The 21151-nt window shown below is 55.4% G+C and overlaps 1 protein-coding gene across 1 annotated transcript in view; it reads right to left on the bottom strand.

The window, feature by feature from the left end:
- Positions 1–7971, bottom strand: part of LOXL1 (lysyl oxidase like 1) — an 11338-nt gene extending 3367 nt beyond the window's left edge. Inside the window, exon 1 of the mRNA XM_010225110.2 lies at positions 6740–7971. Within this exon, the coding sequence (XP_010223412.2) occupies positions 6740–7799 (1060 nt within the window). The 5' untranslated portion in view covers positions 7800–7971. The remainder of the gene's footprint in view (positions 1–6739) is intronic.
- Positions 7972–21151: the final 13180 nt, after the last annotated feature.

Here is a 21151-nt window from a genome sequence, read left to right on the forward strand (position 1 = left end):
ACCATGTCCCAGCTGAGCATCTCCCACGCCGGGTCTCACCCTCGCCGGGTCTCACCCTCGAGCAGCAGAGCAAGCACCAGGAGCGGGAACATCCCCCTGCTGAGGAGACGCTGCCGTATTTTGAGGAGGGCTCGCTGGGCGGCGGGGTTCACCGCAGCATGGCTGCGTGCCTGGCCTCGTCCCGCAGCAGCCGCCCATTCCCGTTCCTGTTCCCGGGCTGGGCAAGGGAGCAGCAGCGCAGCAAGGCGCCGGGAGAGGCTGTGGGGAGCGCGGGGGTGGGTGAGGCTTGCTTGGCTCCGCGGGTCGTGACAGCCCTCAACTGCACCAGCACTGCGTTCCTCAGCCCCCATGGGCAAAAGGGCCTCGCCTGAACCTGGGACAGGGCACACAGGACAGGGGTCTTTCCTTCCAGAGATGCCCGTGTACCTCCCACGGCCTCCCATTGCCAAAGCCTCCTCCCGGGACCACCGAGGTGCCTCCTCCTAAATCTTCTTAGGCCCTGCTCATCAGGAGGATGAAGAGCAGTGAATGGGGGCCTTCTTGGGATCAGGCCATGCTGACCCAGGCTGCTGAAGAGGAGCCTCACGCAGGTCCCAACCTCTCCCACAACCCTTGGCCGCCTGTCCTGGCCACTCCAGCTCCTGTCCCAGTTCACCATCTCTGCAGTGGATGCAGCAAGAGCTTCAGGGCCGCTGGGTCAGCGCCTCTTCTTGCACCAGGAGCTTCCTTTTTTTCTCCATTTTTTCCTCCCTTTTTTTTTTCTTTTTTTTTTTTTTTTTTTGCATTTCCCCCTGCCTTTTTCCCCTTTCTTTTTCCAAGAAGAACAATGCCTTCTTGTTTTTTGGCCTGGCTTCCCTTGAGGGAATCACGTCACTGGATCGGAGCTCGTTTCCTGCCTCGGTGCTTGGTCATCACTGCTGATGTAATGCCCGGGGGGGGCCCGGGCGCAGCGCGGTGGGGGGAGCTGCTCCGTTCCCGGCGCTCTTCCCTTTGCAGGGAAAGGGCAGGACGAGCCCCAGCCGGCTTGCGAGGTGATTTCACACGGGCGGCGGAGAGGAACATTTGTCATCATTTAGCAAATAATGTTTCTTCCTCACTGTTGTTTATAGTAAATTATTGGACGTTCCCCACAGAAAAATGGCTCCTCTCCCAACAACGCTGTTTTTCCCCTCGCTGCGGCTATGTTATGGCTGGGTCTGGGGCCACCGGACTTCCTCGAGTTGGGTTTACGATGGGTCTCCCCTTGGGCAGCCCCCCCATGAGTGGCTGTGACCGGGGACCCACGGTGAGACAAGGCCTGTGCTTCTCCTCCCGCCCTCATGGAGACCGGGTTGGGGGGGGTTCCACGTTAGGCCCTATGAAAACAGTTGTTTGTGAAGGAAGGCCTGTTTGCAGCACGCTACCTGGGTGGGTGAGAGGGCACCAAGCGGGCGAGGACAGCAGGGTGCCCGGACTTGCTCCTGCTTTTGCAGGCAAAAAAATCCATAATTTTGTAATTTTCAAGTTTTGCCCCAATTGGGAAGCCAAGGTCCCATCAACTGGCCCCAGGGCAGGGGCTGCGATGTCTCCTTCTCCTCCCGGCCAAGCTGGTGGTGGTGGCTGGTCCCGAGCGCGTTTTGGCACCCAGAATGCCAAGGGCCAAGCACGGGATTCCCGGGGCGGCAACGTCACTGCCCAACCCGACGCGCATGCCCAGGATGAGACATCCTGCCAGGCTGCAGGCACCAAGCCTTGTCCCTCCTGCCAGCAGCCGCGGGCCCCAGGAGGCCACCGCGCCACGTGCCCGCCCCGCTGCCCTCACAACCGAGTCAAATCCCGGTGGGAAATGCAGGGAAAAACGCGGGGCCGAGCAGTTGCTAGGTGACCCACGTACATCCATGGAAAGAGAAGGAAAATAAACATAATCAGAGCCATGTGGAGGCCAGAGGAGCGGAGTGCCGGGCTGCCCGCGGCCCTCGCGCTGCTGCCGTCCCCAGCTCCAGTCTGTGGGCACTGCCTGGGGGGGCTGACGTCCCACCAGGGACCGGGCGCTGTGGCGCTGCCACCAGGCCCACAGAACACGCTTTGGCCCTGCCCGGCGCCCTCGCGCCCCCACAGCAGGCACTGCCTTGGCCCTGCCCGGTGCCCTCGCGCCGCCCTCCCGCTGCAACTGCTCTGGGGCTCCCATCCGGGCTCTCCCATCGCGCTCTGGACTCTCCTCCCCGCTCCTCAGGCGGGAGACCCAGTGCCATGTGCCCATGAGCTGCGTTGCCAGCACAGGCTTGGAGGCAGGTGGACAAGCAGCGACATCGAACTCAATCGCAACACCAGAGACACTTCCTGGCGGCTGCCTTCGACCCACAGCTCCAGCCCACGTGCCGGCCCAGGTGCCCCATGCTCAGGCACCTCCTCGGGTGTCACTTCAGCGACTCGGGGCCGTGGCGCACATCTCCAGCGCCTGGGGGCGACTTCCGAAGCTCAGGCGCCGTCAGGAACAACCATGGGTGCCTCCCTCTCCAGAGTGCAGGGAAACCCCCCAAACAGTGCACATTTGGAAACTAAGAGACAAAGCACAAGGAGGGTGTTTTTTTAAAAACATAGACAGACAGACAGCTGTCTTGGCTTGTTCCTGCCCTGCAGGAGCTGAATCACAAGTTAGCAAGAGCCAACTTTGTCCAAGGAGACACCTCCTTCTTGCTCTGGTTTCTGAAGCCGAATATTTCCCACAGTTTTTTTTTTTTTTTTCCTACATCATTTGAGGGCAAGGCAAAAAGTAAACCACTGCCGTGTTTTTCGGTGAACAAAACTGCTGCAGCTAATCAGGAGAAGAAGAGGAAAAAGTGAAGGAGGGGAGGCACAAGAGAAAGAGAGGGAGATTAGACAAAGCAGAGGCTCTTAGATATAGCCTCGGGGACAACAGAGACACTACACGCAGCGCTGGAAATAAAAGCAGGAAAGCTGAGCAGAAGAGAACAGGAGAACAGAAGAAACATGGATGAGGCTGACCCGGGGTCCGTGGAGCTGACTCAGAGACACATTAGAGCAGACAGAGGGAAAAACAAACGAGAGAGTAAATGGAGCAAGGAGGAGGGACGGGGGGTTGTTTTTATTTTAGAAAGTTCACATGTGTTTAATATTGCAAGTTGACAAGAATATATACAGACACTGCTTCCCTCTGCTTCCCAAGTCCTCGGAGCCAGGCCAAAAGGAGATGAGGTCAAACTCATAAAATTAGCCCTTTGTTCAGCGTTGCTTGCATGAAACATGGACTTGGAGGGGCCTGCGCTCCCGTGCGGCCTTGAGGCCTCGTGTGCCCTCGAACACTGGAATTTTCCATAGCCACAGCCTCCTGGCAGAGCCCTGCTTTCCCTTGATCAGAAAAGGAGTGACTGCAGGTAAGAGGTGGCAACCTCCAGTCCTGCTGGTTGTAGTTTGCTGGGTGCAAGGGAGGGAACAGGCAGTGCAGGCTGTTTTCCCAGCGTGCATGTCCTGGGGAAAGCAGTTGTGCCTAGCAGTATTGCAGACTCGCCCAGGCTCTGCTGGCTGCGTGGGGTGGCTTTGCCAGAGGCCCTGTTAATCCTGCAGTTGTGATCATCCTACCAAGAAACCCTGCCCTCCGCTATCTAGCTAAAATCAGGCTCTGTCCCAGCACATGAGAAGAAAATACTCCAGTTCTGAGGCACTCACTGCCCTACGGGACCCATAAAGGCCAAAGGATGACACTCAGGAAGGAATATTTGTTAAGTCATATAAAAAATTAAGCTGTATAAAATGGCTTAACAACTCCAAGGAACAGCTACAGCCGTGCAGAAGATAGCTGCTCAGATGAGTAACCTCCTGGGGAAGACCTGCTCGGAGCTCAAAGAGGACTTGGCTGCCAAGCGTGGTGGGAAAGGGCTGGTCAACAGCAGAGACTTTAGCAGGAGATGCGTCAGGAGCACAAGCGCCAGCAGGAGCCGACGTGTTCGTGTCGGGCTGTCGTGACACTCACAGCCTGAGGAGACCTGAACACTCAGGCAAACCTTAGCAGCCCGTACAGGACACCTGGTTCAGCGCCAAAGCTCCTGAATGTAGCTACTGCGTTTCCCTTCTGCACTGTCGGCACGGGGCATCCCTATGGCCCTAGGGCTGCGGTGGGGTATGTGCATGGGCACATCAGCTTCCACACTTGTGACATGATTGCGAATACAGTTCAGATTCTGCACGGGGGTGGCTTTCATAAGCCAAGAGCTCCATTGCATGAGATGGAAGGTTTATGATTTGGCTCCTGGACAAGATATTGAGAGCAGGATGGGACCTGGAATCAGCTTGAAACACAGATCTTTGCCTGGAGGCTTCTCCCCTTTCTTTGAGATCTAATTGCACTGAGGACACTTTATTCTCTTCAAGCACTCACAGGCGGCAGATCTGAGGTCTTTTGGTATCTGCTCCCCTTTCCTTGCCAGAATCTGCTGCATTTCCTTCTTTCAAACCAGCCATCTGTGACCCTCATCTCCCACCTCCGCCGGGCTCTCATGCTCCACAAGGACAGAGTCACACTGGGTCTTTAACAGTCTCTCCAACTTACCCGTGCCGGGAGCCAAGTGAGTAGCCATGAACCACCCATGGCAAGCATGGTGAAACTGGAGGAGGCAGCTACTCTGGGGCTCGTCTACGTTCTTGCTTGAGGGTAGATGCAAGCTCATGTGCAAGACCAGAATGCACGCTGCAGCCCCTCAGCAGGCTCCAAGAGGCCACCGAAGCTACAAGCAGCCTCAGGACCAGTGAAGTAGACAGAAACCCCCCGCATGGCTTAGCAGAGCTACCCCCGCTTCCCAGGCTGTCCCTTGCCCTCGCCGCAAAGCGGAGCACCACGCTCCTCACCGCCTGCGCGGTTGCTAACTGCAGCGCCTCGCCACCACACACTCCACTTGTCATTGCTGGCACAACACAGCAGGAACGGGTGGAAGGAGCCTGGGCAAGCCTGAACACAGACTATCGGAGCCACCAGCGAGGACCAAGCCAGAGCCAGAGGTTGACCAGCACTTGCCTTTGGCCCATGCTCATGCCAGACCAGGGCTGCAAACACCTCTCAGATATTGTCTTCTGAGACGTCTTTGTTGAGGATTTTGCGTGGAAAGAGGCAGACAAATGATGATGCTCATGCAGCCCTTATAAACCAAGTTGCAAAAGGCAGTGATCTGATTGCTTAATTAAAATCCCCAGGTGCTTGTAAGCAGCACAGCGAGTGGACTGGAATGCCGCACATTCCTTGCAGACTGCGAGCTGGAACCAAGCTGGATTACTCAGTGCTTGAGGAGATTAGGGGCGTAATTAGCATGCGATTCTGTTTTAAAAGTGATTTGACTGTTTACAAAACCTGCCTGAAGGGTGGCCCTGCATGCCACAGGCCTCCATTCGGACTGCCTGGCGAGGTGGCAGCTTTCCTGGGCAGAGCATGGCTGGAGAGTGGGCCGAGATCAGTGAGGACTGTGGTAGAGAGACCATGCAGCAAGGTGACCCCACAAAGCTGCCTGTTCCCTTCCATCCTCTCCTTTGGTCAATATCTGCCAAGAGCAGGGCCCTACTTGTGAAAAAACCTGCATTAGGTGGGAAATAACCCCGCACTCCTCTCCAGGCAGTCACCAAGTCACCGGTGCTTCCTCCATCACTTCCACCATTACAGCTGGCCTGGAGATTCACCTTGTCCTTCTGCCAGGCCACCTGGCCCTTTAGCACTGAGGGACCTCTGCCTTAGATAGATATACGGGACGGGCCCTAAACCGGGTCCCCAGGGCCATCCCAAAGTGCTTAGTCGGCTACCAAGCTGCTGCTCACAAGGGGTGGCCGCTAGACGAGGGCAGGGGGAGGGTTTTGGAGGAAGTCCTCCTGTACAAACTCCGTTCCTGAGCTCTTTCCCACACATCTTCTGTGGGGCCAAACGGAGCCCGGCTTGACCCAGTCTGGCTGTTCTTACTCTGTTTATTTCCTTGCACGCAACAGAGCTGCACTCGAGCAGGGCTTGGACGAGCACTTCTCGCCAAGCGCGGCCATCTGGGACAAGCTTTTCTCAGGATCTGTGGGGTTGGATGGGTCCAAGGGCCGCACGGGTCAGAGGCTCCAGCTGAAAAGGGCTTCCCAGGGGAGTGCCAAGAAACAGATCCCCGGGGCCGCTGCTGCTCACGTCCTCAAGTCTTGCCTCACATTTCAACACAGAGCAAAAAACTTTGCACCAGCCTCAGCCAAAAGCCACAGGGTCTCATCGCTTTTGGGGTCAGTGGGATGTGAACGGGTGGCTGTCCCCGCTGCGACCCTTGCTGCGCTGCTCTGAGCGCCGGGGTTGCTTCATGGGGGCCAGCACAGGGCGAAGAGAGTGACGCAGCATGGACGCACCCCGCAAGCGCGCCCGAGCGTTCCCGGTGCGCAACGAGGTGGCGCAGAACATTCCCCGCGGCGCGGGACCCTCCTCAGGGACACGTGGCAACACCAGCACATGGTGCCCATCCACCCCACAGTGCAGGGTCCCCATACAACCACTCCAGTGCCACAGCCTGGAGGCACTGTGCGCCTCTGCCTCTGCTCCCTCTTCCCCACCACCTGCACCATTGCTCCTGATGGAGCAGGGTCTCCAGCAGCCCCGTCCCCCAGGAGCTCCCTTGTGCCCAGCGCCCCTTCCCCACATCGTCCCCACAGCCCGCGCCGGCAGCTCCCGTGGCCACGCGGCGCCACAGGGAGGCCAGTCAGCCGCGGGGGGCACCACGCTTCCGCCACGCGCACTCACCCCGTCCGTTGGGGCTGGGCCGGTAGACGCTGCCCACACTGAGGCGGCCCTGGCCGGCGGCCGCGCTCTCGGGCAGTGCTTGCGGCACCTCAAGACTCCTGGCGGGTGCGTAGGGGTCAGAGCGAGGAGCCCCGTAGGGCTCCAGCGGGCGGAAGGGCGGCTGCTGCGGCGCATAGGGCTCGGCTGGCACGTTGCCGTAGGGTGGCCGCTGCGCGCTGACGCCGGGCTGCTGGCCGGCGCCGTTGGCATCAGGGAGGGCAACCTCAGAGGCGCCGCCGGTGTCGTGGTAGAGGCTGTGTGAGTAGCGACGGTCGAGGGCGTCAGGTGGCACGTAGGGCCTTTCGGCGGCCGGGTAGTAGCCCTGGGCCCGGTAGGGGCTCTGCTCCTCACCATACTCCTCATAGCGGCCACGTGGCTGGAAGGGGTAGAGTGCACCGGCGCCTGCCGCCGCCGCTGCCACGGCCGCTCCGCCGGGGCCACGGTAGTAGGTGTACGCCTCGTCATAGGTGCGCGGCGCCTCGTAGCCCTCGTACTGGCCGCCGAAGGGGGGCTGCTGAAAGGAGCCCTGCTGGGTGTAGGACGAGTAGGCGAAGGACGATGCCGCTGCCGCCGCTGATGAGGAGGAGGATGAAGCCTGGCGCTGGCGGGTGGTGGGCGGCCGGGCCCGCTGTGAGCCGGTGCTGTCGCCCACGGGGCCCTCGCGCCAGTTGTCCGGCACCTGCCCGAAGCCGAAGGGGTGGCGCGTGTGGCCCCGCACGGTGTCAGAGCCGGGCCGCAGGGGCAGGGCGGGCGCCTGGCGGCGCACGTTGCTTGTCGGCGACCGCCCGGCCGCATCGGCCAGCAGCACGCGCGGACCGCGCTGCGGCTGCTGCGGCCCGGCGGCCGGCACATACTCGGAGCCCGTGTTGAGGAGGCTGTAGAGGCGGCCGTTGTTCTCCCACTGGATGAGCTGGCGCCAGGGCTCGTCGGTGCCCGGTGCCCGCTGCGCCCGTGCCAGCAGCGCCAGCAGTGCCAGTGTGCAGCCCAGCAGTGCCCAGAGCCGCCACGAGCCGCCCGCCATCGTCGCCGGCTCCTTTAGCAGCGCCCGGCACCCAGGCTCAGCCTGGCTCGCAGCCGCCGGCCCCGCGGTGCTTCCTCTCCCCGCGGCGGCTTCCCTGGGCCGGCGGCGCTAGCGCTGCCCATTCCCGGCCGGCGCTCTGGCGGGATGCATGGGGAGCGGCGAGGGGGGATGCAGAGCGGGAAAGGCAGCCCCCGTGCGCTGATCTGGCGTCTGCAACGGCGCGGGGCGGTTTTCACATGGCGGCGGCGGCCCCGGGCTGGGATGTCCCTTCCTCCCACTCTGGCGCGCTGGCTCGCCGCGAGCTGGATGGATTCACTGCTGAGCAGAATGAATAAGCGAGAGGGGAAAAAAAAAAAAAAAAAGAAATGTTTGGAGGATTTCGGGACAGCTCGTGCGCCTCGCTGGGTCCTAGAGGCCACCGGCTGCCCTGCACAAACCCTGAGCGCACGCCCATGGCCAGCCCCACGCACCGGCCCCTGACCTGTCCCCGCCTGGGGATGCTGGTCCCACCACCCGCAGCAACAGCCCCTGGCCCCAGCCCCACGGTGACCCATGTGGAGCTACGGGGAGGGAAACCATCTCCAAAATCTGAGCTTAAACCCCTCGGAAGCTGGAGCAAATTGCAAAATACCCTCCTCCTCCCCCGCAAAATACCCCCACCGACACAGAGCAGAGGGCCCACCCTGAGTATATGGAGGTTGCAGGGGCTGCAGATGGACCCGCATTGGCACCAGCTGCCGGGAACTGCCTCCTCAGCCTCCTTGTTTAGGGGCAAAGCAGCACCCTGCCCCCCCACCCCAACAAAGGGGAACTTCCACCCCCAAATTTCCCCTCGTTTGGGGGCCATTTTCGCACTCTTGTGCCCCAAGTCCACGCAGATTTTGCATATGGCATCGCTCACAAACTCCAGGGGGAATGAAGGGGGAAACGTGGGATAAGACACATGGATGGCAACCCCGTGAGAAGTATTGGAGGTATTGCCCCCGTTCTTCACCACAGCGTTGGGGGAGCCCACGAGCTTGAGCCCGGATGCCTGGGCCTGGCTGCCAGGAACATTGCCATTTGGGAACCAACACGCTGAGAAGAGGAGGGAGGGCAGGGGGTGGCTGAGATTTTACAGCACAAAGATCCCCAATTTAATGGCTGAGAGGAGTCTTGGGACTTTTTTTTTTTGCCCTTAGCAAACCCCTACATAGCTGCTCATCTGCTGCTTTAAGACTCGACCACACAGACGTGCGCTTTATGGGCGGATATTTTTTGCTTTTCTCCTTTCCTGCCCCTCCTGCCGCTGATTTTGCTCCCAGCCCTGACTCCGGGGACAGCGCCAGGATGAGGGGGGACACGAATGGGGCTGAACTGGCCTAATCGTGCACCCTGAGGGCTTCCCCGCCCACGGGCGCCGCACAGCCCTTATTTGCTTCCCCGGGCAGCCCGCGCTCCTCCCTGCTCCCGCAGGGCCTGGAAATGCCGGGGTTGATGTAATCGGCCGAGCAGCGCCTGCCAGGAGGGGAAGCGCAGCCAACCCTGCGCCGCGGCCCCCGCGCACAGCCCTGCAGCAGTCCGGGTGCTCCCGTAGCATCCCCGGGGACGAGCATCCCACGGGAAAGCTGCACCCGGCTGCGCGGGGAAGGAGGGGAGTGCCCGGCACCCCCAGGACTAGCCCAAGTTGTGGTGCCGGGAGGTGGGGTGGCCCTGGGCCGACACAGGCCGTGTCCACACGGGTCCCTACACCCACTAGATGGTGCCACAAGCCCACGCTTGCGCGGCCACCGACACTGGGTGACAGCAGCTTGGGGCGGCCTCAAACCCTGACACCCGTGACAGGGAGCTAAGAGGGAGGCGGATGGAGCCAGGAAGGGCACTGCAGCCTGGAGAGTCACCCTGGTTTTCTGCATCTGCATCCCCATCAGACACACAGAGAAATCCAGGCATGACAGCTGGGGATGGTCACCCAGGGTCCCCCGCTCTGCCCTCCGCTTTCCCCAGCATTGGACACTCCCTCCCAGCTCACCACAGGGATTGCAACCCTGCTTTCCCATAAACCACAGTAATTACCAACATGGCTAATTCATTTGAATCCAAAGCAGTTAAATTATTTAACAATTTAATTGTCTTAATACAAGCCCTTTATTATTATTTTTGCATATATATATACATATATATATATACACGCACACATGTTTTTAGGCAATTTGAAATAACTAGCCCTGTGTTGTGAGTAACCCGGTGTCACAGCCTGCATCCCTGGCTGAGCGAGCATCACCTTGGGAAAGGAGCGAGGAGAGGCCAGCGGAGCCCGGAATGGATTTGCTAGATTGGGTCTGCCCCAGCATAGGGTGGGGTGAAAACCACCCAGCGAGGAGCGTGTGTAGCTTCTGCACCCCAGTTCCTGCATGGGTAAAGCTGCCTCTGGAAGACACGGACGCGGGAGGCTGAGGAGCTCCGAGCGCGGCCTCCGCAAGGAGCGCCCTGCCAGGCGCCTGCTGCTCCTCCCTGGTGCTGCAGACCCTGCACCTAACCTGTTCGCGCTGTTGCTGTGATTGCTGCCTCCTCGACAGAGGAATGACCTCCTTTCTCGATGATCAAAAAGCTTTTCTCTCCCCAGACAAAAAGGGTGAAAAAAAAGAAAAAAAGAAAAATCAAGATTAAAAGAGAATAATCAAAACGAATTTTCTCCACTTCCGTCTGATCCATTTAATTCTCCAGCTACGCTCCTGTTGAACAATTTCATGGAGCATTATGCAGAGAAAGGCCCGCTTTATTTTGGAGTCAGCGGTTCCCCCAGCCTGCCGCCTTGTCCCGCTCCGCACGCCAGCACTTCTGGGCTTCGCCAGAATGTCCCACATAAACAAACCCCAACAAGCTGGAAAGGCCGCTCCACTAGAAAGCCCTGGGGACAACTGCTATGAGTTTGATGGGCCTCAGTCCAAGGCGGAAGGGAGCCAGGGCACTCAGAGAAGCCTCGGGAAAGAAATCGCCGTTGCAGCAGCCGCCATGTAGCTCGCTCGAACTCTGGAGCCAATAAGTGCTTTCGGCAGGGGAATGCATTTTAAACTTCATTTGTGCGCTAGCCTAAATGGAAGGCACTTTATTACTTTTATCTTCGCATCTCAATTGAAACACTCACCAGCTGGGTGTAAACAAGCCCTTAACTTCTTCTCTGCTAGCTGCCAACAGCCACAAAGGTCATTCGCCGCAATTGATGCCTCCAACTCCCCGCTTCCTGCTTTCACCTGCAGGTAATTTCCAAGCCAGGGAAAGGTGCATTTGTCATCCTGCCCTGCCGTCCCGGAGCCGGTGCTTCTGCGCCACAGCTGGCAGGAGATGCTCCCATGCATGTGCTGCCTACTGGACTGATAGGAAGGACTTGGACCGAGTCCTTGGACCGCCGTTCATGAGCTCTGGGTGCATCCCCAGCTGCTATGCCTGCATGAGTAAAGGTTTCCAGCTACATTGGAGTATTGGACACAGCAGGAACTTGGGCTCTGTCCCTGTCTCTGCTGTGTGGCCTTGGGTGAATCACCTTCTACGCCTATTTCTCCATCTTTGCTTAAATAACACAAAATTCAAGAGCAATTACTCATCTAAAAGAGATGCCTTCCGGCTATGGAGTGAAAGGAGGTCTCCTCTGATGGAATAGGAGTCGTAATTCAGCCCCAAGCATTCAACATGCAGAAGACCTGAACACTTTGCATTGAAAGAGCTTGTACATGTATCAACAGATAAGATGCCAGGGCAAAGCAGCACCTTCATGCACAGAAGTGAGTCTGACAAGACCTCAGCTAACAAAAACCTCTCAAACGCCAAAGTTGTCCAACTAGCCAGAGCAAAATACTCCTGTTTGGTGTCATTGCTATCATTGACTTGCCTTGAAAGGTCAGCGAAGTGATGCCAAACTGAGTAAATGCTGTGCAGTATTTCCAGCTGTCCTGAAGGCTCAGGTTTGTTCCCCATATACATAAGACTCGCATCTCTTAAGAAAATTTTCTCCACCTTGGAAGGAGGCCTGAGAGGAGACATTTTCAGGTCATCTCCCCATTTAATATTCAGGATGTCGGTTGTGTTTGCATATCCCTGATTTCTGCCTCTTTAGCAAGAGAAAGAAGCAGGGAGCTAGCACCAGTCCAGCTAGACCCTTTGCACCATCACTGTCAAAGGCCAAGGGATCCCAGGCCTGGGCCAGCCTTGCATGTCCGTGGGCAAGTTGGGCTTCCCTGCCCCACGCCTGACCCAAAGGTTGAGCTGCTTTTTCACAAACTGCCTAGAAATAGCAAGGACGTGCAGGAAGGGACAACAGGCCTCCTCCAAGCACATTCAACATGGATGCACATGCTTGTTTACAGCTTCCCTCTATTTCTGGACTCCTGTAACTCTCCTCTCATAGCCAGATATCAGCTTTGCTTTCCATGCTCATTTTCATCTATTGCATTTAGCAATTAAAGGTGATTTTCTTTTTGCTCATGTTTCTAATGGAGCTTATAATTAACATGCTTTTGATTCACTTCCTTGCTTGCACGCTGGCCTCAGATGTCAGCGAAGCCCTCTGGTGATCACACTGCCTCTGGGCTCTATTTATAGCCGGTCTTGGCTTTGGAAGCAAGACCATGGGGAGGGGAAGGAGCAGGGACAGGAGGGCTGAAAAGCCAGGCTGAGCTCTGGCCCCTGCTGTAATCCTCTTTGCCCAAGTCTCTTGATCCCTCAGGATGCTCCATCCTGCTCCATGGAGCTTTTTCCCAGCAAAGTCTCTCTTCGCCATCTGTTTGCCAACCTGTCCCTTACCTCCAGAGGGGCTCTGCACTGAGCCCAGCAGGTTCCCCCAAGCCTAGCAGTAGGAAAGCCCCTACAGATGTTCTCCAGGCCACGGTGACTTCTTGCCACCAGCCCTCAAGCAGCACCAGCTCCCACGAGGCTCGGGGGAGGACGCACCATGTCGCAAGGGAGGCCCTGGGAGACCTGGGCTCCAGCCAGCTCTTCTCAGGAACCCTAGGGTCTACATTGGGGCATAACCTCCAGCAGCAGAGCCAGGGAGGTGCCACCAGCCCAGAGGAGAACCCTGGGAGACAAGGACCACAAGTAGCAGAGCTGAGTCTGACCGCGGGGGAGTCACCGGAGACAGAGGAGCAACCCAAGGTGCACGGCCAAGATGAAAACCTGGCTGCATCAGGACCACCTTTTCCTAGGGGATTTTTTTCCAGGCGCAAAGGACCTTCTCCTTGCCTTTGCAGCCAGCAGTTAAAGCTGGCTGGGGAAAGGCTCAGAGCAGCTCCAGCTTCACGCCCCGAGAGGCAACTTGGAGCACGAGGAGGAGGGTGTTAGCAAAAGCCCGCAGAGATGATCCACAGTGGCTGAGACCAATGGGATTTGACCTGTCCTAATCACTCGAATTAGCCTTCAGTGTTGGAAGCTACCAGGGAAATTAAAGGTGACTGGGAAAGCTTCCTTTTAATCCAAGAGGCAGCCGGCTCCCAGGCTCATACCCCAAAGCAGAAGCATGCAGAGCGTGTGCATTTGGCCAGAGGTTTCTCTTAGCTCTTGTAAATTTAATAAAGTTGTCACCCTAATCTAAATCGCTCTGCATGAGGAATGATGCCTCTGTTATCTCGGCAAAACTCCTGCCTTTGGTTTCTGGTCCATTCAGATCGCTTTAATGTTTTGAAACCCAATCTAGCTCTAGCAAGGCCAGGAAAATCCATCACGCTCCTTCAGACAAGCTTTCCAGCCAAACAAGGCTTTCCCTGGGAACTCTGCTCCCCACAACCTTGGGGCACACTCACCAGCCACAAGCAGGGTCCCACTTGTGGCCAGCGCCCAGGACCGTGTTCTCCTGGCCTTGCCCATTGCCTCCAAGGGCTCCGAGCCGCAGGGCCATGGTGGGTTCCTCTCTCAATGGCGCTGAACCCCGACCGAGCAGGCAGGGTTCAGCTCAGCTCCCCGGGAGCAGGTACCTGGTTGCAAACATGCCCCTGAGCCTTCATCCCCATCCTTCTGGAGCTGCAGCCTGAGGGGCTCCGCCAGCCCCGGCACCCACGCTGTGTATCCTGCGGGCTTCACTTGCGGACGGGAAGGCGATTGAATTAATTAGCAAGCGAGAGTGGATAATGATATGTTTTTAAAAGCATGTGGTGCGCGACAGGCTTTTTGGAGTGGCTTATTTTTAGGATGTGTCTATAACCTTCTAAATAAAGCACCCAAACTTTTCCAGGGAGCGAGTCGTTGCCGGAGATACTGGACAGCTCCTGGCCAGGGCTGCAGCGGGCAAGGAGGCAAATCCTGCTCCCAGGAAGGATTAATAAACCCCAACACGTCCCCGTCTTTCTTGCAATTGCTTTAAAAGGAGAAACAACACCCACGGCCGTGACAAATGTTGCCTTTGTCTCGCTCGCAAGTGGAATATATAAAACCCAGAGTGTGGTGGCTGCTTACACGCCGGAGTGGTAGGTGTATAAATATATAGTGAATAAAATGAATAGTTTTGTTTGTTCTACTCTTATCTAATTTAATAGCTTTTGGGTGAGCAATTACTCTCTGTAACAAGAGCAAATAAGCAGCATTAGTGTAATTGGTTGAATATTACTGCGCTTTATGCTCCATAATGCAACATTAGGACCTCAGCACTTGCTCTTCAAGGATGTCTGTCTGCTCTGGTCACATCAAGGCTGGAGGCATAGCGGCCTGCTTAGTGCACGTGCATGTTGGCCTGGGTTTACTGGAGAAGATGGAAAAAGCAGCCCCGCTCTGGCATTCCTGACTAGGCGGCGCTGGCTTTTCGCTTGTGCTGCAGAGGATCTGCAGGCTTGGACGGTTCCTGGAGAAATGGTGGAGATGTCTCACACTCTCACTCCACTGTCCAGGTGCGTTGGAGACTGATGCTGCTCCTCGAGGTAGCCCAGGCAAGCCGGCTGTATGCAGGATACCTAGGCTGCAGATTTGAAGGCCACAGGACACTGAACATGTCACCTCCTCATATGCTGCAAAGTCCTCAAAGACCTGTTTTTTTTTTTTTTTTTCTGGTCCAGTCGGGTAAAAGAGGCCAGCTCTGAACTCACCCTCCCTGCGCTCCAAGCACGTATGTCCAGTGAAAGGTGACAGCAGGACACCAAAGCCCTGCAGATCCCTGGGATTTGAAAAGCAAAGGAAAAATGCAGCTGTCAGGGAGGGAAGAGAAATCAGTCCATGTCGTCTTCCGCTGGACCAGCTACGTACACAGGTTTAAATGGTCATTAATGCAGTCCTTCCTGCCTGGAATCATATTTGGGTTAATGTCCTCGCTTGCGTCCGCTCCGTGATGGACATCTCCATTAGAAGCAATTGAAACAGCAACAAGGACTGTCTGGGGAAAAAGAAAAATGGGCTTTGGGGCTGGGGTGGGGGTGGAGATTTCACATAATTCAACTTATTTTCTTTGTTACAGCTGTCGAAACGAAGGAGACAGCTCTGGAGTTGTTTTTGCAGAGACAAAATTGGAAAAATGTAGTTAAGAATTAGGCTGCTTTGGAAATGCCTGCAGGCTTAGGGATGCTCCGCTTCTTACGCAGGCCCCAAAAGCAGCCAAAATCCCCCAGCCCTGATCCGGTGTTATGGTATCAGCCAGGTAAAAGCTCCCTGAAGCTGGGAAAAGCCTCTCAGAACCTGCTCACTGGTGGTTACCTGGACATGTAGGGACTGACCCCAAAGGAAGGAAGGGGACGTCCTATCTTTAGTCCCTCACCCAGCCCCCTGGATCCCATCTCTGTGGGGAGGAGGCGGCGCATCCTCAGCGCTGGGGAGGCCCCCTGGCTCTAACAGCTCCCATTAAAACCCCCAAGGCTCCAAACCTGGATCCACTTCTGTGCGTGTGGTTGCGATGAGCTCCAATTTTAATTAAAAAATAGGAAAGCAAGAAAGGCAAGCTGGAGAGAGGATCCAGACTTGCTGCCCTCCCTTCCTTTGGATGCAGCTACAGAGCTGATTTCCACGGCACTTAAAGGCTGCAAAAACATTTTGGGATAGGAGCAGATGTTGATCGTTGCAGAGAAAATAGAGGTGAATTGCGATGAACAAAGAGGAATTGGGCTCCTGGGAAGCTGGACGTGGCCTTTAGGGTCATCATGGCCTCATGCAGGGCCAAGAGCTGGACCGGAGCATCCCTGTCCATCCCTAGGCTCAGCCTCCTGCATCTTCAAACAAAGGGATCCTGCCAGAGGAACAGCCTCCCTTGTTGGCAGCAAGTCGGAATTTCCTTCCTTGGGCTGGGCGAGCATCAGCACGGGGCTCCTAGCCCTATTTTTCTCCTACCCTGCTGGGCCACGAAGGGTCCTCAGAGAAAAACAGCCCCTCTCTGACACACCAGCATCCTGCTGGGAGATGCTTTGCAAGCAAAATACTTGTCCTCTTTAAACCCTTTACCAGGGTTAGGTCCCAGCGGGGACAAGGCTGCTTATCAATATGCTCTCGCTTATCCCGCAAAAGCCGCCTCACGCCGCGAATCCACACATCCGCCCGTGCCGCGGCATCTAAACCCAGCCAAGAATAGCAGCAAACCCAAATCGGATCACGCTCATTGACTAACCTCATTAATCCCATGGAGAAAAACCCGCGAGGTCGGGGAATTTCTGGTGCGAGCGCAAAGCCGGCTTCATTTTGATAAAAGCAGTTTATGCACTTCCACCTTCAGATGTCGGGGCTGCGGCAAGGCCATGTCCTCGCTGTTCTCCTGGAGTTGTGTGTGGCCCCACTGACTGTGCACAGGTGTCTCCCCACCCCTGCTTTCACCCCACCAGCTCGGACCAAGATGCTTGGCCAGCAGCAGCCCTCACGCTAACGCATTTCTGGCCCTTCCGCAGCCCCCTGTGACCCAGCTACCAACCTCGAAGCTTGCGTTCATGCAGGGCAAGGGCTTCCACAGAAGACCAACCTTCAGCTCCTGGCTGGAGCTGGCAAGGTTAATGGGGAAGTTCCTCCCGTCTTCTCATCCAGACCTGCAAGGAAGAAGAAAACCCAACATTTTTGCATTATTCCTCACTTCTGCCAAGACTGCTGCTAACCGTTCCAGCTCAGTGCGTCCCGCCAGGGGTCTTCCCTCAATGGGTGGTCTTCTCTCATCCTTGAGGAGCGCTATAGGAGCCCCTCAGCCAGCACTGGCTCTGTCTGGGCTGGGTGACACCGTCCAAAGTCTCTTGCTTCTGCATGGCAGCGTGGCTTATCCTATGAGCTCAACTCTTTCCTGGAGAGAGACTTTGTGTTGCCCTCTTTCTGGGCAAGATAAGAAGCCCAAATCATGGCTTGATCACAAAAAGTAGGGGAGTGCTTCAACTCCTCACTGCCCTGGTTGAGTTTCTACTGCTCTCATTTCCAGGTCAGATTTCAACCCATAAATATTTGAATATGAAAACCTGATGCATCTTATTTCACCGGGAAAGCTAAGAGATTGCTTCTTGCCATCGCGCTCGCTGCATTTGCTACGTCATTCGTTAGCTTTTGGGAGCTGTTGAAAGCCTGAGGAGCTCCCAGTGACGTGGGACAGCAGCGAGCTCTGGCCAGTGACACCTCTTAGGGCTTACTGAGTAGAGCACCATGCAAGAAGAAAGCAAGCAGCGGGGCTAGCTCATCGGCCATAGTTAGGCGGTGGTGGACATGCACTACCAAGAAGCCAGCAAGAACAGGTTAAAGAACAGGGAAGGGTGTCTCGCAGATCCAGGCTTTCTCCTAAACCTGTAGCTGTCCAAGAAGAGCCAATGATGCTTCCTCAGAGCCTTTGGTTTGCACCAGACCAAGCATCACTCCAGGAGGGTCCTGCTGGGCCTGCATCAGAGATGCTCCTTGGATGCTCCTCTTGGTCCTCTGTGCCAGCACACTCCTGACTCCTGCTCGCCAACATCGCAGGGAGCAAGAGTCCCTCTGCGCCCAACAGGTTCCAAAAGGGAGGAGGAGAAGCCAAGCGGCGACACTTGGAAAGCATAATCTTGTTAAAAATCTCAGCAGGGCCCCAGTGTAATTAATACGAACAAACTCATTTCAGAGCAAGCTCGCATTGAGTTTGAAATAAATCAGGAGCTGCCACATTGCACCATCACAAGGAGTAAGTTATCACATACATATGTGTATATATCAGTGCCACATTTCACAGGTGAGACCGCTCCAAAGCATAATTAACACTGAGGCAAGCAAGACACAGTGAATCCAGCTGAAATCCTATTAAATCTGAATTTTAGTTAATGGGGGGAGATTTAAAAAAAAAAAAAAAAGGCTGACTTGGAGCAATTACCATATTTAGGAAAATAAGCCTGAGTTCTCAGCAGTGTTTACTGCTTTTACTGGGTGAAATAGATTGAATAAGTAAATGGAGTTCTCTTTCGAGTTTGCAGATGGACTATGTTATTTATTCACGGCTAAAAGATTTTCTCTTTCCCTCCCCAGTAGCAAAAGGGAGAGAAATCTTAAAAGCAAAATGCAAAAGAAGGTTTTATTTCCTCAGGAACAAACTAACAGCAACAACTAACTAATTCTCTGGTGCTGTTTCTGTTTTCAAATTGGCTATCTGAAATCTCCCATTAAGAAAAAAAACAAACAAAAAGATTAATGTGGGGAGAAATGGTCTGGCAAACTAGTGGGGAATTTTCCAAGTACCTCATTTAGAAGAAGTGTCTTCACAAGCTAAGCCAGCACCCTCTGCGCTATTCCACTCGTCCCTCCAAACGTCCTCTCGCGCTCAGCGAACCCGATGAGTCTCCTTTGCGAGGCTCAGCTGAGACAGGATAGGGTTTGCCCAGGCTCATGAAGGTGCCATCCATCTCGAATAGGAAGATTCAGTTATCGCAAGCGCCCTGAGCTCATAGATCATCACACAGCCCTGCTGTTTCGTGGCAAGGAGCTCCAAGAGGTCCTGGTCCTCAGCACGGCAATTTCCACCTGCTCTTCACCACTCACCTCTTCCATTGCAGTGTCAGGTTTTCTCAGCATTTCTTTTGGGCATTTGTGTTGGTCATTACTTCCTCAGTGCTCTCCCAAAGGCAAACCCATCCTGTCCCCAAGAAATCATTCAGCCCAACCATCACACCTGGAGAGACAAACGGCTTGGTAACTTCTACTCTGCCAACAAGAAAAGATGGAAAACAAGCCTTGGGATTAAGACTGTAAAGGCACAAATGTCTTATGAGGTCCTTCAAAAGCAGACAGAGACATCTATTCTTCATCATCATGGTCTTTCTCATAAAAATGTTTTAAAATAATACCCTAAACACCCTTAATTCTGTCAGTTCTTCCTTGCAGACATGCAGGAGCTGGAGCTGCTGCTTTTAGCAGTGGAGCAACGATGAGTCAACCACAGCCCAGTGGTCACTTCCCTGGCAGATCCCCATATTGACCCTATGGGTCTGGCCATGCTGACCCTGAATTCAGTCCTAGACCAGCCGCTGGCCACAGACTTTCCAACACTTCCCATTTTTCCCAGCAGAAGAGCCCTATTTCAGCTGACACCACAATCCCAGCAGACATCCCATGGCTTGGTCCAGAGAAGATGGAGCAGAATTAGGACACATGGAGCCGTGGAAGGACACATGGAGCCATGGAAGGGCACATTCAGGGTCCTTCCAAACCCTTCTCAAACTCCCACACAGGCTCCCGCTTTCCAGAGGAGTGTGAGAAGGCCTTCATCCCCAGAGTCCTTCCCAGTCTCCTTCTCCTCTCACCAGCTCTTCCCATCTCCCAAATGAAGTATGTCAGGCAGCATTAGCCCAACCTCCCCTGATCCCTGCCCAGGGAGCATCTCTTGCAAAACAAATAGCTCGGTGTCAGCAAAAGTGTCTGCAGTGATAAAAGCCGCTCAGCAGAGGAGGTAAGATACAGCTCTGTATTAATTTCCACTGGACGCTTCGAAAGTTATTAGGGCCTTGAATATATCGGCAGATTTTCTGCTTCACCTGCCAACCCACAGGAGAATGGATGAATTCCTCATGCTAGCTGGAGTGTCTTCCTTCTCCTTCTTTAACCCGCATGGAGATTTAGGGCCCTTCTGGGGCGTTTGTTTTTCTGGGGACCTGACAAAGTCTCCAGACTTGCCAAAGGGCTGAGGAGCTTCCTGCTTTTCAGCAGGTGATGTAGCACGTTCCACTTCGGCACAACATGTGGCCAGCCCTCCAAAAACAATCACTGCTGTACCCCTCGGAAAAGAAAGCCAGGAGGAAAGGTGTGCTGCAACTTCTGCATCAGTTTGGTGGACAAAAGATGCATTCTGGGTGGAGGGAGAAGCACAGAAAACTCTCCAGTCCAGAGACGCTCGGCATGTGTGCCAGCCACAGCTTTCTGTAGCCGGCCACAGAAGTTAAGAGTTTTCCTGGACCTCCAAAGCTGCAGACATGAGGATCTGATTTCCACTCAGGAAAAATGGTCTTGTGATCAAGGTGCTAAGGACCTTGCCACAAGCTGTGCTCACAGGCAAAGATACTGCCCTTGCTCCTAAGCCAGTTGCCTTGTCTCTGTTTGCCTCAGTTTCCCCATCTGTAAAAAAGGGGGAACTACTCTTGGCAGCGTGAAACTATTGGCATGGTTTCTCCCAGTCTGTGCTCCGAGGAGATGCATTTTGCAGGATCAAGGGGACACATCACGTGTTCGATGCTCTTGCGACTCTCGCAGCTTCTCAGGTCGTGCCCCAGCCCCGCGCGCATCTCTGCTCCCGGCTCGCTCCATCCCTGTCACGTCTGATGAGTGTCACCTGCAGCTTCCACAGCATCTGTCAAGGTCACTGTGAACACGCCACAGTTCAGCGGGTAGCCGTGCTCCATTTCAGTCACAGTTTGCCCCCTCATGCTTGTTTATTTTGTCCTTAACTAGCCAGGCGCTGGGGAATATTGGCCTTTCTGGCTCTTTCCAGACGAGAGGGAATGAACGGAGGGAGGGAGGGTGTCAGGGCAGACACAAGGTGCAGTGCAGGGAGGTGTTTGCTTTTTGCCCCTCCTCCTCTCCAGATGTGCCAAGTTTCCAAAGTGCACAAGGAGCTGGCGCTATCTCCATCCCTCTCACCTTCCCTGCAGAGCTGAAGCCTTGCTGATGTGCTGGAGATGGGCCAAGGAGCAGGACTGAGGTGCCTGCTCCTAGGGTCCATCCAAAGCTCCATCCAAAGGTGCAGCAATTTCCACACCCAGATCCTGCATTAGGAATGACAGGAGACTGAGTGACTTCTCTTCTGCTCAGGGAAGGACTGTCCTTGTGCCTGGGCCCTACCAGGCAGAAGCAGGAGCTGGGAGGCTCTTGTCCCCAAACGGCCCTTTGCCTTCCCAGTTCCCTTCTTTCATCCTACTGCTAACACCATAGATAGGACAATACCCTGGCTCTGGGTGGGATGGTACCAAGTTGGTCAAGGGCGGAACAGGACAGCA

The sequence above is a fragment of the Tinamus guttatus genome, unplaced genomic scaffold, assembly GCF_059628265.1.
Source record: "Tinamus guttatus ecotype Peru unplaced genomic scaffold, ASM5962826v1 Tinamus_guttatus_pri_ptg000528l, whole genome shotgun sequence".
NCBI classification, from domain to species: domain Eukaryota; kingdom Metazoa; phylum Chordata; class Aves; order Tinamiformes; family Tinamidae; genus Tinamus; species Tinamus guttatus.